The sequence below is a fragment of the Bos indicus x Bos taurus genome, chromosome 8 (genome assembly GCF_003369695.1).
Source record: "Bos indicus x Bos taurus breed Angus x Brahman F1 hybrid chromosome 8, Bos_hybrid_MaternalHap_v2.0, whole genome shotgun sequence".
Classification (NCBI taxonomy): domain Eukaryota; kingdom Metazoa; phylum Chordata; class Mammalia; order Artiodactyla; family Bovidae; genus Bos; species Bos indicus x Bos taurus.
In genome coordinates, this window is record NC_040083.1 from 111,158,082 (window position 1) to 111,175,683 (window position 17,602).

At 55.6% G+C, this 17,602-nt stretch overlaps 1 protein-coding gene across 5 annotated transcripts in view; it reads left to right on the forward strand.

Moving 5' to 3' along the window:
• Positions 1–17,602, forward strand: part of EIPR1 (EARP complex and GARP complex interacting protein 1) — a 76,522-nt gene that overhangs the window by 8,135 nt on the left and 50,785 nt on the right. For 2 of the 5 annotated variants that reach the window (XM_027550708.1, XM_027550709.1), the window contains exon 3: positions 7,103–7,235. The exons of 1 other annotated variant lie outside the window; for it this stretch is intronic. In XM_027550708.1, coding sequence (XP_027406509.1) covers positions 7,103–7,235 — 133 coding nt within the window. Of the gene's footprint in view, positions 1–7,102; positions 7,236–15,347; positions 15,802–16,478; positions 16,611–17,602 lie in introns of those variants that run through there. 2 more of the 5 variants (XM_027550710.1, XM_027550712.1) reach the window with 2 other exon arrangements.

Sequence of the window (17,602 nt, forward strand, 5' to 3'; positions counted from 1 at the left end):
GAAGTCAGGTTTTCAGCTTGGCCTCGGCCAGACCTCAGATGTCTGGCCTTGAACGAATGGACCAACCTCGCCGGACTTCATCTTCCTCGTCTTCCAGTGGCGACGAAGCCGTGGACGCAGGGGCGGGGATGTTGCGGAGACTCACCCGCCTCAACCCTGGGGGAGCACATGCGAGGCTGTGCCATGCGGCGCAGCCCGCCTCCGTAACCCCGCCCTGGGGGGTGGCGTCAGTCGCCTTGTGGGACTGTCTGGTGCGGATGGGCGTGGTGAACCCGCTCCCGTGCAGACGCACGACTTCGTGTTGGCACGGTCACTGGGAGGTCACTTGGTGATACCTGTCTAGAGCTTCACGCGTAAATGTTCACAGTATTTAACCTGTATTCCGTACACTGAAAACATCAAAAGAGCTTTACACGCAAGGAGCATTATTGGGACAGTACAGAGGATGGGGAGAAAACGTGAGGCAGTCACACTGTGCAAAGGCTAGGTTGCAAAGTAGGACATTCCAGTTGTGATGGCAGAGCCACGTGGTTACCCTGGCTGAATCGCCTTCCTTTCAGAATGGTGTTCACTCACTGCATGCATGAAAACAGGCTTACGGAAGCTGAGTCTCCTCAGAACCATCACAGCTGAAAAATTAAGTGATTCTTAGATGTTAAGGTCGTATGTAGTGTGTGATCAGTAGTGTGTTAAAAAAAAAAATTGCAATGTATACAAGTATCAAATCAATCCATTTTATGCCTGAAGCTAAAATAATGTTCTGTCAACTATACCTTTGTATAAAAAACGTATATAAAGTACAAAATTGCATCTCTGCATAGAATAAAGACTAGAAATAGGTCGAAAGGGCCCACACCCTGAGCCATGGTTATCTTCGGAATGTGAGTGTGATGTAAGTTGTTTCCTTACAATTTCTGGTTCTCTGAGTGTGTGTTTGTGTTTGTGTTGCTTTTCTCCTGGAAGATGTCAGATGGGACTGATATACTTATAAAAAGAGTTAGCCGTGGCTGTCCCAGAGGCAAGAGGAGAGTGGCCCCGTGCATCCTGGGGTGCTGCTGGGGGATGGGGGAGGAAGGCGCCCAGTGCCAGCGGGGACGCAACGTGCCTCGTCTGGAAGGACCAGCGCAGCGTGTGGTGGGGGCGCTGGGGCTCGGGCACAGAGCCAGTGCACGACCGACTGTCTTCTCCCCAGCTACTTGCGTTTTAGTTCCACTCAGTTCCGGGCCTGTACCATTGACCTTTTCGGTAGAACATCAGTTTTTATTTGTTTTTTTCTGGCTGCATGTGAGTTCGCCAGCCAGGGGTTGAATCACGTGTGTTTTAGATGATGAGCCCTCCTCCCCGAGTGTCCCTGTCCCCTGCCCCGTCCTGCTCTGCTTCCCGCAGCAAGGGCGTCCCCCAGTGTCCCTCTCCCCTGCCCCGTCCTGCCCTGCTTCCCGCAGCGAGGGCGTCCCCGAGTGTCCCTGTCCCCTGCCCCGTCCTGCCCTGCTTCCCGCGGCGAGGGCGTCTGGGGGCCTCCCTGTCCCCTGCCCCATCCTGCCCTGCTTCCCGCAGCAAGGGCATCCCCCAGTGTCCCTGTCCCCTGCCCCGTCCTGCCCTGCTTCCCGCAGTGAGGGCGTCCCCCAGTGTCCCTGTCCCCTGCCCCGTCCTGCCCTGCTTCCCGCAGTGAGGGCGTCCCCCAGTGTCCCTGTCCCCTGCCCCGTCCTGCCCTGCTTCCCGTGGCGAGGGCGTCCGGGGGCCTCCCTGTCCCCTGCCCTGTCCTGCCCTGCTTCCCGTGGTGAGGGCGTCTGGGGGCCTCCCTGTCCCCTGCCCCGTTCTGCTCTGCTTCCTGCAGCGAGGATGTCCGGGGGCCCCGCTCTGTGTCCTCCCCACCCAGCGAGTCGCGAGTGTCCCCGTGTGAGTGCTGTGTGCATCCCCCTCCTGGGAGCGCTCGCAGCTGCCTGCAGCCTCAAGCTGATGAGAGAGAAAGGCGGTGACACCCGGTCCTGGTCGGGGACGCTGGGGAAACGGGGGCTGGACAGGTCCCTGGGGGTGTGTGGGGTGGGCAGGTGCCCTGGCCCCATCTTCAAACAGAAGACTTGGCCCTGAGCAGCCGCGTGGTTCCTCCCAGGGGCCCAGCTGGACTGTGGTGAGGTGGCCACTGAGCACCCCCTGTCCCCCGCCCCCTGTGCGTGCCGTGACTGTGATGCTCGGGCTGCTGAGGTTTGCTGTCTGGGCAGCCCCAGGGCCAAGCCCCCCTGCCCTGTAGCTCTGGCAGTGACAGTGATGTCGTGTGACCCCCCAGCCCACCTGGAAGCCCCCTGCCCCTGCCCAGGCTGGGCCCTTGCTGGGAAGGGGGGCTGCTGGAGGGTCTCTGGCCCCGCGGTTCGCCTCAGGCCGCCAGCGCCTCCCTGCAGCTGGCGATTCCCGGGGAAGTGCCCGGCGCTAGACTTCATGCTCTTAATTCAGCTCAGCTCTTTTTCCTGAAAATTTCAGGAGCTGTCACAGTTGCTGGCCTCTCTGTGTCTGATGAGCTGCTTTATTTTCTGTCCCTTTTCTGTTGCCTGGGGCCCTGCCTGTGGTCAGAGCTGGTCAGGCCATCCTGGAGCCTCCTCTGTCGTGGGCTCCCCTTCTCCCGGGGGGGAGGTGTTCCTTTGGTTGGGAGCTGGGCTTTTGCAGCGTGGGGTTCATTTGCTTCTGCACTGGGCTTTCCCTGCAGAGGCCGCCTGCACAGTGCTCGTCCCATTGAGGAGCGCCAGGCTGACCACCGTGGGGTCTCCATGAAGCCCTTTCAGGTCTGCGCCTCGAACCCACCCCACCCCGTCCTCCCATCTCACTCCCAGGAATCGCTCCCCGATTTGTGGTCTGAGGGCTCTGGTCTCGCCATATTGATCACGTCCTGCGTGTCCTTCTTGAAGCAGTTCTGCTGCGTGTGTTTCTAGCTTATAGGTGTACGTGTGGTCACGAGGAGTGAGCCAGCCGCTCGCGCCCCAGCTTTTCCCTGGCCCCTGACCACATGTGCCCTCACTGTGGGCTGAATGCTGTGTCCCCCCCAAACACACACATGGGAGCCACCCCTGACGTGACAGCGGCAGAGGGGGCCCTCTGGAAGGCACTGGGGCCGTGAGGATGGAGCCTCGTAAGGGTAATCTCCTGGCTGGTGGAAGGGTTGAGATGTTATGAGAATCCCCAGAAAGTGACAGAGATATGAAGTGAGCAGGCGCTGCTGCAGAAGGGCCCCTGGTGGCCCTGCTGGGGCGGGGTGGCCCCAGACCTTCAGCTGGGAGCCACGAGGAGCCGTGGGCGCAGTGCCTGGAATCACCGCAGCACGAGCCTGCATAGCTGAGGTGTCGCCTTCCCGAGCTGCAGGCTGCACGGCTGGCTTTGGATCTGGACGAGAGGTAGGGTGCGCTGGTGGGGAGGCTGTGGCATCTGCTGGGGGCGGCTGAGCTGAAGCTTCTCGCCCAGCAGCCTCTCGGAGGGCTGTGGTTGGTGCCAGGAGGACTTCCCATGGGGAGATGCTGATGCTTTACTTTTCCTAGGGGAGAACTTTTGCTTTTTAGTTTCCAGTTTTGCCACATTTTTTTTTTCTTTCCCCCTGAAGTTTTGAGTTTATGAGTTCAGTGAGAGATGAAACGGACAGGGTGCATCGGCCTGGGGTCATGTGCTCGCTCTGAGGACAGGGGCTGCTTTCTCTGAGCCCTGATTCTGTGAGAACACGAGCGGCCTTGATTAAGAGCACCTTCACAGGCTTCCTAGTAAGTTTGATAGCCGTGGCTCCTAAACTCTTACAGAGTGTTATCTACGCCCTTAGCCCTGCACTGCCAAGTCCAACGTTAAAATTTTAATAATGGTAACTCAAAATATGAGTTTGAGCTTCATTGAAAGTAAAAGTCGCTCAGTCATGTCCAACTCTTTGCAACCCCGTGGACTATACAGTCCATGGAATTCTCCAGGCCAGAATACTGGAGTGCGTAGCTGTTCCCTTCTCCAGCAGATCTTCCCAACCCAAGGATTGAACCCAGGACTCCCACATTGCAGGTGGATTCTTCACCAGCTGAGCCACCAGGGAAGCCCTTGAGCTCCATTCTGAGCTATTAACAGCATTTTAAAAGCTCAGCAGGGGCGTGAAGACCGCAAGTAACACTTGTACCCCAGCCTAGCACACGCATTCCCCCCTCGGAGCCAACAGGAATTGCTCTGTCTTCCTCATTCCCGTCATCTTTTGCTCTCACCCTAACCATAGTGTTTTTCCCATGATGTAGCTTGTTTTTGTAACTGGCCCGCAGCTGCACGTGTCAATGTGTGCTCACTTGACGTGAGCGGCGTAAGTGGTGGTGCCCTGGGCATAGGCAGTTGGGTCACAGCCTCTCTCCTGGGATGTGGAGCTGCCTGGTCCTCTGCTGACCTGCTGTGGTGCAGAGCCCAGCGTTGTGGCAGGTGGGCACCCCCTGTGCCCCGACCATGGGGGGTCCTCAGCGCATGCTCTGGAATGAGCCTCACTGCTCCCACTTTGTCAGCCCCGGTTTCTTCTCCTGTAACCACGGCTAGTAACAATAGATCATCCTGTCACCATCGAGCTCTTTTTAGGATTAAAGGAGCCAGCGTGGTACAAATAGCTCAGGTGCCTGCGGCGTATCAGTTGCCATTCCTTTGACCCCTGCTTGTCTGCGGTGATGACATCCCCTGCCTTGCCCGAGCGTACCTGAGGACTGCGTCTCCGGAGGATGTGTCCCGTGGCCCAGTCCGTGAGCCTGCTGTGGGCGAGGACGTGTGGAAAGAGCCTAGACTCTGAAGCTTAAAGGGCACATTACTAGAGTGTCAGATTAGGAGAGGTGGGCCTGGGGGTCGTGGACTCCTCCGCACCCCCGCCGTGGAGGGCGGAGGCTGACGTTTCCCTGCTGAGCGCCTAGGAGACCCGCGGAGGGTGGACGCCCTGCCTGCTCCTCCTCTCAAGAAAGAGGAGCCTGCCCCAGGCGGGCGCGGGGACTCTGTGGCAGCTGGAAGTGCGGGAAGAGGTCAGGCTGGAAGGACGGCTCCCCAGCCAGGAGGGTGTGCGCGCCCCCGGGTGCACGGCCCCAAAGGAGGACCCAGAAACCGGCGCTCCCGTGCTCCCCAATGCGGCGGTCCTGACGGTGCTCCCGGCCGTCAGGACATCAGCTCAGTGCATCCTTTTCTCAGCGCTCACGGATTTTCTGATAAGGAGGAAACGTGTCAGATACTTAGAAAGAAGCTTCTTGCTCACTCTTAAAGAAGTTGTTCCTGGTTTTGTGTGTTGCTGTTTAGTCTGTGTTCCCATGCGACTGTTATAAACTTTATATAGAAGCTGTCCGCCCAGAGTGTTCCCAAACCCACTGTGAAAACTACACTGGGCTACGAGTGCTGGAGAAACTGACTGAAAAGAGTTTCAAAGATTAAAAACTGTGCTGCTGGTGTTTAATCTCCTCACTGTCCCCGGAGAAGGGTGGCCTCTGCCGGGCTGCATAGTCCCGGCAATCCCGGGACCTTCGTCCCCGCATGGTCATCGCACTCTCGGGGACACCGCAGCTCGGGTCGCACAGGCTGTAGGGGGCAGTGGTGGGCTTTGAGTTCTGCCCAGGCCGGCCCTCGAGGGACAGGGGAGCGATTGCATGTGAGAATGTGATGCGAGGGAGGCAGCCAAGGACACAGCCAGAGGCCCTGGGCCAGCAGGGGGAGGTGCTTCGTGTGCCGTGGAAACGTTTTTTAAAACAGCATTTTAGTGTTTGTTCTGACTGCAAAACAGCGCTTGAAAAAAATTTAGAAATAAAGCCAAACCACAAAGAAGTAAAGGAAAAGCCTCTATAATCTTATCACCCAAAGGTAACCAGTCACTTTCTGATTCTCTCACTGGGTCGTGCTTACTTTTTAGCAAAAAGCGTGTGGAGCATTTGTGAGGCTCTTCTACTGCTCCTTTTTTCCTTTTGTCCCCTGGAGAAGGAATAGGCTGCCCTTTCCAGTATTCTTGGGCTTCCCTGGTGGCTCAGCTGGTAAAGAATCCACCTGCAGTGCAGGAGACCTGTGTTCAATCCCTGGGTTGGGAAGATCCCCTGGAGAAGGGAAAGGCCTCTCTCCAGTATTCTTGCCTGGAGAATCCCATGGACTGTATAGTCTGTGGGGTCGCCGAGAGTCGGACACGACTGAGAGACTTTCCCTCTCCCTCTCCCTCTTGTGTATGTTATGGACCCTTTTCCCGGCACTGAATGGTGTTCAGAGAAGAGTAGCTGGCTTCACAGTGTTGCATTACAGTCGGTTCGCCTGAACAGTTCCCCGTTGCTAGGCACATAGGTGGCTTGTGGGTTTCATTATGACAGTCAGTGCCACGGTGAACATTCCTGATTGGATTAGGTCTTTGTGCAGATCCATGATTATCAGTATAAATTGATTTAAAAAACTGTAAGTTGTATTTTCCCCAGTGACTTGACTATTGGGGAGAGAGTGACTGTGAGCATCATTTTCATCCTTCAGAAATTATCCGGAAGAGCGCGGCACTAGCTCGTTCAACTTTTCATTCAGTGGCTGAAACACGATGCTGTCGTCACCGCTGCGTGACCAGAGGTGTCGATGGCTGTCGGCCTTGTTTTTAGGAAGCGTTTTAAGCGGTGCTGACCTGACGTGCAGCACTGTCTCACCCCTTCCGTCCTCGGTTGCTTCCAACATGAGCTGTGTCCACTGCGGAGGGGCCCGGTCGGGGCTAAGCCTGGTCCTCGGCAGGCAGCAGTGCCCTGCTCCGGTTAGCCGAGCCGCAGGCCTGGGACGGTCATGGCGGGCGGCCCCCTCCTGGAGGCTCTGGCCGTGACACCGGCCGTGGCCTGCCTGCGCCACGTGCGGGGCGGGGGTCGGAGCCTTCCCTGTCTCCCCTCTGGAGGACTGGGTGTGGCGGGGGCGGGGTTCTGGGTTCGCAGGCTGAATACTTGGCAGGGATTTCACACTTGTCTTCTGAGAGGCATAGAGTCAGAGGTGCGTGTAGAATGAACGCTGTTAGCACAGTATGGGACTGGTAAAGGTGTCCAAGGTGCGTTTGGTTCTCCTGTTGGTCTCTGTGGTCTGTGAAGCGAGTGGGAAGTGTGTGAGCTTCTGACCAGCTCTTTCCTTGTGTCTGTAGATCCACGTCATAGACTTTGACGACGAGAACAACATTATCAATAAAAATGTGCTCCTGCATCAGGCGGGGGAGATCTGGCACATTAGTGCCAGCCCCTCAGACAAAGGCGTGCTGGCCACCTGCTACAACAAGAGTGAGTATCTCCGGGGGTCTGGGTGCCCGCGGACCACTTGTTACAAGAGTGAGTGTCCCTTGGGGTCTGGGTGCCTGTGGACCGCCTGCTACAGTGAGAGTGCGTGTCCCGGGGGTCTGATCATCTGTGGAGGGGTGGGTGTGTGGTCCCTAAGCTGTGGGAAGTGCTGCTTCACAGAGAAGCTGTGACACTGGGTAGATGGAGACTGTAATAAGCGGTTATTACAGTCCGGAGCCCAAGAAAGGAAGCTGGAACCACAGCTGTGCCCTGAGCGTTGACCCCGAGGCAGGGGAGGGACGAACCTGAGGGTCTCCACTGGGGCGGCGCAGCCACACTCATCCTCACTCTCCCGCACCCTCAGAGGGCGGTGGGCTTGCGTCTCACCATCTCTGTGCGCGTGAAACAGCCAGAGGATGACGGGTCAGGGTCTGGGAGCCACGGATCTCATTGCGCATGCGGGCTGCAGGCTGCGTCCGACGTGCTGCCGCGCCTCCACGGGCTTCCGCCCGGCCGGCCGATCACCCTCCAGTTTCTGGGACCCTTTACTGTGTGTACAGCCTACGTCACTACAACCTGCAGGCAGACAGCATCTTGCAGAGTTCTGTTCTGTCTTGGAAAATGATAGCGAATTTGCTGTAGGTTGAAGTAACCTAGATGTTCAGACACTTTCTCCGAGCAAGCCGCCCTCCCACCCATCCAGCGCCCGTTGGTGTCACGGGAGGACTGGAGACAGATGCAACGTGTGCCCCCCACGCTATCGATAGGGAGCTGATTCTAACGTTAGCTGTCACCTGTGAGTTGGGGAACTATTTCTCAGTGCCCGGGTGCTGGAGGGGGAGCCGTGTTAATAGTAATCTCTTGGGACCGTCTTTCGTGTGGAGCTTACTTTGGGCTCCTGGATTCAGGGCACAGAACTGCCAGGGCCAGGCACGGGGTGCTGGGAGTCACAGCATCAACCACGTTCGCTCCTCAGTAATCAAAGTGTCATGTGTCGTGTCCAGTGAGCATCGTGCTTCCAAAGGGGAAGCAAAGCGCTTGCATCTGCTGACCCCCGGACTCACGGGGTCCTTCAGACAGGTCTCCATGTCTGGCAGGCAGACGCAGGCCAGTCTGTAGGTCGGCTCTCTGCCTGGCTCCGGCGGCCTGGCGCGGCCTAGGCGGGGGCTCTGTTTAGGGAACGGAGGCTTCTTGTGTCGCCGGAAGTGCTTGGCGATGACCCGCCCCTTCCTCCCCGGCCCCCCTCCCTGCAGGCGGCCTCCAGGTCCGGCCACTGTCTCCTGCCGACGGGTTGGCGGGTGTCCCTCCAGAGACGGCCTCCTCTTCCCTCGGCCTGCAGTCGAGCATCCCCCCTGTCCACACTGGACCTGTGGGGGTGATCCGGGCCGCAGCAGCGCCCCAGGCCCGAGCCGGCTCCTCTGAGGGGTGAAGGTGACCCAGGGGGTCCCAGTGCCCTGGCTGGTGCAGCGAGCCACTTCTTAGGCCTGAAACCTTTCGCTTCTCCCCAGTGACCTGCTGTGTGGAATGGGTGCGACCATGGGCAGGAAGTGTGGCCTTCTATCACTCCGAGAGGGTGCGTGTGGGCTTCAGGGGCTGGAGTTCCTCCTCCTCCTTGTAAGCACCGACAGGAACTGCGGTATAACTTAGCTCACCTGCCAATTTCTAGGTCCCCAGCAGGAGCAGAGGCTGTGCTGGCTTTATGGTCTTGTTACTTTTAAAATTGTTTATTGAATTATAGTTGCTTTTCAGCGTGTTAGTTTCTGGTGTGCAGCAAAGTGATTCAGTTATACATATGTATGTGTGTATTCTTTTTCATATTCCTTTCCATTAGGTTTATTACAACAGATACTGAATATATAGTTCCCTGTGCTGCACAGTAGGACCTTGTGTATTTTACACATAGTAGTATGTGTCTGCTAATTCCAAATTGCTGATTTATCCCTTCCCACCTTTTCCCCTTTGATAGCTATATGTGTTTTTTTCTGTCTGTGAGTCTATCTCTGTTTTGTAAATAAGTTCATTTGTATCTATTTCAGATTCCACGTATAAGTGATGTCATATGATATTTGTCTCTGACTTCCTTCACTCAGTATGATCATCTCCAGGCCCATCCGTGTTGCTGCAAATGCCATTATTTCATTCTTTTTTACGGCTGAGTAGTATTCCCTTCAACCCACTCCAGTGTTCTTGCCTGGAGAATCCCAGGGACGGGGGAGCCTGGTGGGCCGCCGTCTCTGGGGTCGCACAGAGTCGGACACGACTGAAGCGACTTAGCAGCAGCAGTAGCAGCAATATTCCCTTATGTATACATACCACATCTTCTTTATCCATTTATCTGTCGACGGACATCTGGATTGCTTTCATGTCTTAGCTATTGTAAATAGTGCTGTGATGAACATTGAAGTGCATATATCTTTTCGAATTAAGAGGTTTTTTTTCCCCCCAGATATCTGCTCAGGAGTGGGATTGCCGGATCATATGATAATTCTAGTTTTAGTTTTTTGGGGGAACTTTCTCCTTACTGTTCTCCATACTTCTGCACCAATTTACATTCCCACCAACAGTGTAGGAGGGTTCCCTTTTTTCCACACCCTCTCCAGCATTTATAATATGTAAACTTTTTGATGATGGCCATTCTGACTGGTGTGAGGTGGTACCTCGTAACTTTAATCTGCATTTCTCCAATAATTAGTGATGTTGAGCATCTTTTCATGTGCCTATTGGCCATCTGTCGGAGAAGGCGATGGCACCCCACTCAAGTACTCTTGCCTGGAAAATCCCATGGACTGAGGAGCCTGGAAGGCTGCAGTCCATGGGGTCGCTGAGGGTCGGACACGACTGAGCGACTTCACTTTCACTTTTCACTTTCATGCATTGGAGAAGGAAATGGCAACACATTCCAATATTCTTGCCTGGGGAATCCCATGGACAGAGGCGCCTGGTGGGCTACAGTCCATGGGTTCGTAAGTGCCAGACACAGCTGAGCGACTAAACCACCACCACCACACATCCAATACCACCATCTAGAACTCTTTCATTGCTTCAAGAAAAGGAAACCCTGTACCCAGTAACAGCACCCCACTCCAGTACTCTTGCCTGGAAAATCCCATGGATGGAGGAGCCCGGTAGGCTGCAGTCCATGGGGTCACAAAGAGTCGGACACGACTGAGCGACTTCACTTTCACTTTTCACTTTCATGCATTGGAGAAGGAAATGGCAACCCAGTCCAGTATTCTTGCCTGGAGAATCCCAGGGACAGAGCAACCTGGTGGCCTATAGTCCATGGCGTTGAAAAGAGTTGGACACAACTGAGTGACTGAGCACAGCACACAGCACGTGTTTTCTTTGCAGAAATTTCTGTTTAGACCCTCTGCCCATTTCTTGATTGGGTTATTTTCTTGATGTTGAGTCGTATGAGCTGTTTGTTTATTTTGGAAACCAGGCCCTCGACAGTCGCATCATTTGTGAGTGTCTCTCTCCCATGGTTAGGTTGTGTTTCTGTTTCGTTCATGGTCTCCTTTGTTGTGCCAAAGCTTATACATTTGATTAGGTCCCGTTTATTTATTTTGGCTTCTGTTTCTGCTGCCTTGGGAGACTGTAATGTTCTTGGTTTTAATGGGTTTTGCCACGTTTGGTTTATAGACCTGGTTTGGTGAGTGATAACTTGCATGTAAGCTCATGACAGTCATTACAGCAGAACCATCCCTGCTTTGTCAGCAGCCACGGGAGTGGCAGCAGCTGGCATGAAGGTTGGTGGCCCTGGACATCAGACGCTGTTTCAACACTTCAAGGAGCGGCCGCTCGTCATGCTCCCATTTTACTGATAAAACCGAGGCATAGGAAGGCTGAGTGACTGTCCAGGTTGCGTGTCTGGTGGGGACACAGTTGGGATTTGGCCCTGGATCCTGTTCCGGGCGGTGCCCTTGACAGCTGACAGTGTCTCTTCGGTCAGAGTCCCACCTGGGGAGGAGGGGGCCTGTTTAGAGCCGGCTGATCCATCTGGGGGCCCCACACTGGCGCATCACGAGTCTCCAGCTCCAGACACGCACGCTACTCCCATGTTTAAACTCACCATTCTTCTGAGTTTTTCATGTACTTTAGCGTGGGATGTGGAAAGAGGGAACTCCTTTCCTTCAGGCGGTAGGTGCTCAGCTAGGAGGCGAGAGGTGAGTCTTTTCCCCAGATCCAGGTGCCGAGGATGAGCATGTTGAAAAGAAGTCAGAAAGTTCTCTGGGGAGAGCAGTCTCTGGGGAGCCCCTGGGAGCTCTGTGCTGACCCCAGCCCTGCAGATGTGGGGGTCCCCACAGGGCCAGCCCCAGGTGTCCTCTCCACCCCAGACTGAGTACAGCGGGGCAGGAAATGGAAATGGTCTGCACCCCGTTTTAGCATGTACAGGTTTTCTAGGCTCTCTTGCTCTGTGGCTAACAGATCCAACAGGCTTCTCACTGGGAGGGCTGTGCGCTGACCAGCATCACCCAAAGATGACGTTGCCGGGGGCAGGATCCTGGGTGAGGGCCTGCGGTTCCGTGGGTGCCGAGCATGGGGGGTGCGTGTGCCGCGTGATCACCAGGTGTATGTTTCGTCAGCTCCTCTTCCGTCTGGGGTTCACGTGGACGTCCTTCACTGGGGTCACCATGTCTGGTGAGAAATGGGAAACCAGCCATGTGGAATATTATTTTGGGATCAAGTTACTGTTTTGTTCCAATGCTGTTTCTTTCAGGTTGTAGATACGGTTAACTCTTACTTGCCAAAAAAACTGTTTCTTTGTTGCCTGTTCCCCTGAACGGCTTATCCGTCATTGAGGAGTATAAGGTGGCCCTGGCAAAGAGAACACACCCCTGCTCATCTCTGGCTCACCCGCCACTTGCCTGCCTGCGCAGAGGAAGCAGAGCTTCTGCACGGCCTGGACTGAGGGGTGCAGGGCTGAGGGGTGGCCCATTAGAGGGCCTGGCTGGAGGCCAGCGCCGGGCACATGGGGCATGGTGCTCGCCCGGAAGCCCCATGGGGCCGAAGCCCCACCCCAAGGCTCATGGTGGGTGCCGGGCAGGTCACACACTGCTGCTGGCTCTTACCAACACACCATCCCGTTCTGCACGTGAGGAAATGTGGTGACATGACAGCCACCTCTGAATGCTAAGGTGCCAGGCGCGGGCAGTTCACTTACTAGAGGTCCTTCCAGTTTACTGAGATATAATTGGCATGTGACCTTGTGTTAGTTTCCGGTGTACACCATAACGATTTGAGTCACACACAGTGAAGCTCTCAGCGGCCTTCAGATACGCAGCTCAGATGAGATCAGGCGCGTTCGTCAAATATACGGTACGGTATTGTCAACTGTGGGCTTTCCAGGTGCCACAGTGGCAGAGTCTGCCTACCAGTGTAGGAGATGCAAGAGACACGGGCTTGATTCCTGGGTTGGGAAGATCCCCTGGGTCTTGGGAACAGCTACCCACTCCAGTATTCTTTCCTGGAGAATCCCATGGACAGAGGAGCCTGGCGGGCTGTAGTCCATGGGGTTGCAGAGGAGTCAGACACTTTGATCACCAAGAACAGACACGGCTGAGCGCACAGCAGGCGCTGTCACCTGGAGGCGCTGTGCTGGGTATCACATCCCAGGACCCGTTTATCTCATGACTGAAAGTTTGGACTTTCTGACCCCTTTCCCCCAGTGCTCCACGCCCCCCAAACCACCTCTGGCGACCACCGCTCTATTCTCTGTAGCTGTGAGCTCTTTTGTTTTTTTCTTCTAGGTCTCACATAGATGTGAGTTCATACAGGGTTCGTCTTCATACGGTGCCTCTTAGCTGGTGCCCTGCAGGCTCACCTGTGTTGTTGCTAATGAAGGTTGCCTCCTTTTTGCACTGAGTAATGGTCCGCTCTGTGTCCACACCACGCCTCCTGTGTCCACTCACCTGGCGATGGGCACTTGGGTGGCTTCCACGTCTTGGTGTGGTGATGACCCTGCCGGGAGCATGGGGTGCCCGGTGCCTCGTTTAACCCTGAATTACTGCACTTCCAGCAGGACCTTGCTACGGTGATTCGTCGGTGATTCCAGAGCCCCTAACCCACATCCTTTCAGGCTTCGAGGACATTGTTTCTGGGGCAAGGATTTTGTAAACACTTTTTGTTATAAAGATATTTTCTTCTTATTGGTTTTTGTCACCAAGAACAGAGACATAACGGTCCCTACTTTTGAGTGATGTTTGTGATAATGCTCAAATCTTGGCGTTTAGAGGCCGATGAGATCAATGATCTTAACACAGGGCCTTGTTCTCTCTTTAGAAATTGATCATATTTTACAGACCCAGTATTTTGTTGCTTGTTCCAAATATCCCACACCCACTGGGGTTATTCCTCTTGGCACAGAGTTGTGTGAGCTTTACCATGTTACCAGAGTCTCTGTTGGCCTCTTATTTTTAACTGGAGGATAACTGCTTTACAATATTGTATTGACTTCTGCCGTACAGCATCATGAGTCAGCCGTAAGTACACATCGTCCCCTCCCTCTTGAACATCCCCACCCATCCCAGCCCTCTGGGGGTCACAGAGCATCCTGTGTTATACAGCAGCTTCCCATCAGCCATCTGGCCTCTGACTTTTGGCCTCACGCAGGTGAGGAGGGTTCTGACTGCCGGGTTCATCTGAGCTAGGCTCACTGCTTCTGGTTTCCGGTTTTGGGTATGGAGGCCTGGACAGTGAGTTCAGACAGCAAGGGCCGCCTGCATTGTGCTTGTGCAGCCATCTGATGGGAGTTAGATGGAGTTCCAGAACATGGGGAGGTTTTTAAATCGCTTCTTTCCTTGGAGACGGAATCCTGGATTGCTTCTTACACTCCTGACTAACCTCTTTGGATCCCATCTGCCTCGTTTCTCTGTCCTCACTGACTTCCTATAGCACCTCCAAATTTAGCATCATCTGGAAATTTAATTAATGTGCTGTTCACCGCTCCTTCCAGATTGCTAATGAAGATGTTAACTGGGATGTGGCCCCCGGGCTGGCCGCTGGACACCTCTCACGGCTTCCCACTCCCGTCGTTCATCAGTGCACCTTGTTCATGGTCCTTTCTCCAGGTTTCAGGCCACGAGGGGGTGCTTAGACAAAGCCCAATTTGAATTAATTTTTCCAGTAAGACTGTAAAAAACCCTGTGCCCAGTTCCTCCCTCAACCCAGCCGTGTCGCTGGCCTTGTTCTTCCCTGCCCCGCTCCCCTCGCCCTGCCGCCCTCTCCACGGAGATGCAGGCGGGGCCGCCAGCTGCCCTGGCTTTGTGAGGCTGGACCTTCTCAAGGTGGCTCCTTCCACGGTGCTCTGCCCTGCCACAGTCTCCATCTGCTCCGGTCTGCACGACAGAACCCACAGACGTGCATAAACAATTGCAGCCTGAGGTCCAGGGGTCCTCCGAGGGCCCTCCCCTCGGCTTCTGCTCGTGTGGCCGTCCCTCCGGGCCTGGCTGTGTCCCAAAGCCCTTTTCTCATGTGGATGCAGTCCTTGCAAATCTGGGCTCCATCCTAATGACCTCATCTGAGTCGCTTCTTCAAAGGCCTTGTCCGCCTGTACAGTCACATTCTGAGGTGCTGTGGTGAGGACTTCAGCACGTGAGTTGTGGGTCTGGGGGAAATGGTTCAGTCCTTGAGAGTGGTGGATTTGTGACTCGTTTGTTTATGTGAGAGGTTTGGAAAGAGGTTTGGGGAGGGCTTCTATCCTGGTTAGGTTCTCAGACCCAAATGTAGTAACCAGCCTCCATCACTTGGCGTGTTCCTGGGTTCCAGAAGTGAGCCCACCCATCGGGTGTGCCTCAGGCCTCCCTGCACACACTTTGCTGTTGTGTTTTGACTAGAGCTGAGACCTTGAAGGCCTGCCTTCTATTTTGATGACACTGTTTGGGATGTGGGAGGGGGCGTGGCCAAGCATGGCGTGGCCTTGAGCCCTGCCGTGGGGAGGCGTGGCTAGAAGGGAAGGGGGCGTGGCTAGTAAGGGGGTGACCTTGAGAGCCCGGTGGGGGCGTGGCTGGGGTGGACGTGGCTTGGACCCGCCCCTTGGCCTGCCTGGGAGGGGCCGGGCAGTGAGCTAGTGGCTTCCGGGAGAAACGCTGTGCTTGAGGAGGTGGTGGGGGCAGGTGCTGTGCATGCATCTGTAGACAGCTGGGCCGGGGCGGTGACTGCCATGTGGTCTGGGCCCCTGGCAAGAGCACGACTTCCCGGGAGGAGGCTGGGGGTTAGGAGCAGCCACTGGAAGGGCAGGCCGGAGTGATGCACCCCAGCCCCCCCGCCCCCAGCCAGGCGGTTTCGGGGTCAGATCTGCAATTTTACGAGATCTCAGAGGGACGAGAGGGGGCGGAGGAGGGGGTCCTGACCCTGAGGACCGTGGGAGACCCTGCGCCTGCTTCAGTCAGTGTATTCGTGTCACTCTGGTCCTGCGACTCGCCAGACTTAAAACCCTGTGAAGATGGTCTTTAAAGAAAGGTGCAAGTACCTGAACATGAGAAAAATCTCTGTGTGCTGGTGAAATTTCAGGAAGACTAACAGGCGCTGCATTAAAAAAAAAAAGGTGAACTCAAGATGGAGAACACAGGTAAAAGCGTGCACACAGGGGCGATGAGTTGGGGCTTTTAGAAGCGCCGGGCTCCGCGCCTCCTGCAACCCGGGAAGGCTGGCTGAGTGGCAGCTGGTATTACCAGCAGTGGAATCAATCTCGCGCCCCCGCGCGCGGGGGAGAGCAGCCCACATCAGGACCAGATGAATTTTTCAGCAGCGGAAGGTGAAATGTCAGGAAGACTGTAGATCACGCCGGCACAGGGTCCTCGGGAAATTAGAGCAGTGAAGGGCTGACAGAGCGGCGGTGGTGAAATACTGCTGCCGCGTCCACCTGCTCCCTTTACAGTGAGCTGAGGACTACGGCCCAGCAGACCAAGGGCCGCTGTGCGGTCCTGGGCCCAGCGTCTCCCGGGCCCATGGTCAGGCGTGCAGTTTGGGGGTGGCCCAAGGTCTTGCTGGGACTGGGGAGGGGTGGGAGTGAGAGGAAGCCTGAGGGAGGCTTGGGCCCGCTGATGAAGACCCCAGGGTGAGGGGTGAGGGTCAGATGCACGTGCTGAACTCTTCCTGGCCTCGCCCCCGACTCCTCCCGCCACCTCCCATCTCCTCTCCTGCCCAGGCCCCAGCTTGGGCCTTCAGGTCTCACCTTGACCACTGTAATTTGACTCCTACAACAGATTTTTTTTTTAAGCACAGACGCAGGCTCTCATTTGGCTTCACCACCAGCCCAGAGCATCTGGGAGCCTGTCCTGGCCCCCCGTCTTCCCCTGACCTGGAGCACTTCGGGGCCCTCCTGGACCTGTCTGTGTCTGTGAAGCAGGAAGTATAACTGTGGGCTTCAGGTACCTGGTAAGGGGCTGTCCCACCTGTCCCGCGTTCTCTGTGAGCTGGCCCCCACGCTGCCCTTCTGCTCCCCTGGTCGCTGCACTCTGCCAGTTCTCTGGCTGATTTTCATGCCAATCCCTCCTCCTCAAGCATTCTTCCAGTTGCCTGCCTGTCACAGTCTGTCTGTTCTGAGCCAGCCTGTTCCCTCCACCACCGAGCACCGGGCTGTGTGTGTTGGGAAAGGTGGGGGTGGGAGATGAGGGCTCTGCTAAAGACGGAATGTTCTAGAGGTTCCCTGACCTCCCGGTGCCGTCCAGGTCAGGGGAGCAGACTTCTCCGGAGGTGTGTCTATGCTGACGCTTTCTGTCTTCCCTGATCCTCTCCTGGGCTGCCTCTACTACTGCTGTTCTGTTAAAGACAGCGTGGGTGTCGTTAGATGAGAAGGGGGTGTGGGCCCCCTGAAGGCGTCTGTCCTGGGCCTGGGCGGGCGGCGGCGCAGGGGAGCCCCTCCCTCCGCTCTTACCCAGGATGCCCTGCGCTTTTGGAGGCGAGCTGTTTTGTTAACGCCTGTTTGCGAGCTGTTTATTGTTGGAGCGTGTGCATGTGTTTAATTCATCCTGCTGCTCGCTTTTAACTGGTGTATCTAGACTATTTATGTTTTAAGTTCAGGGTCTGTTAAGGCTTTCCCAGTGACTCAGTCAGTGGAGTCTGCCCGCAGTGGGGGTGACCTGGGTTTGATCCCTGGGTTGGGAAGATCCCCTGGATAAGGAAATGGCAACCAGCTCCAGAATTCTTGCCTGGAGAATTCCATGGAGAGAGGAGCCTGGTGGGCTAGTCTGTGGGGTCACAAAGAGTTGGACGCGACTGAGCGGCTGGCTTTCACTTTGAGACTGTGTTTAAGTTACGCGTGTGTCGGGCTGCAGCCGCCGTTTTGTTGTCTGCTTTTTGTGTCTTCCCTTCGTTTCTCGTCACTGTCCCTTCCTTACCTTCCTGTGGTTACTTCAACAGTTTGTGAA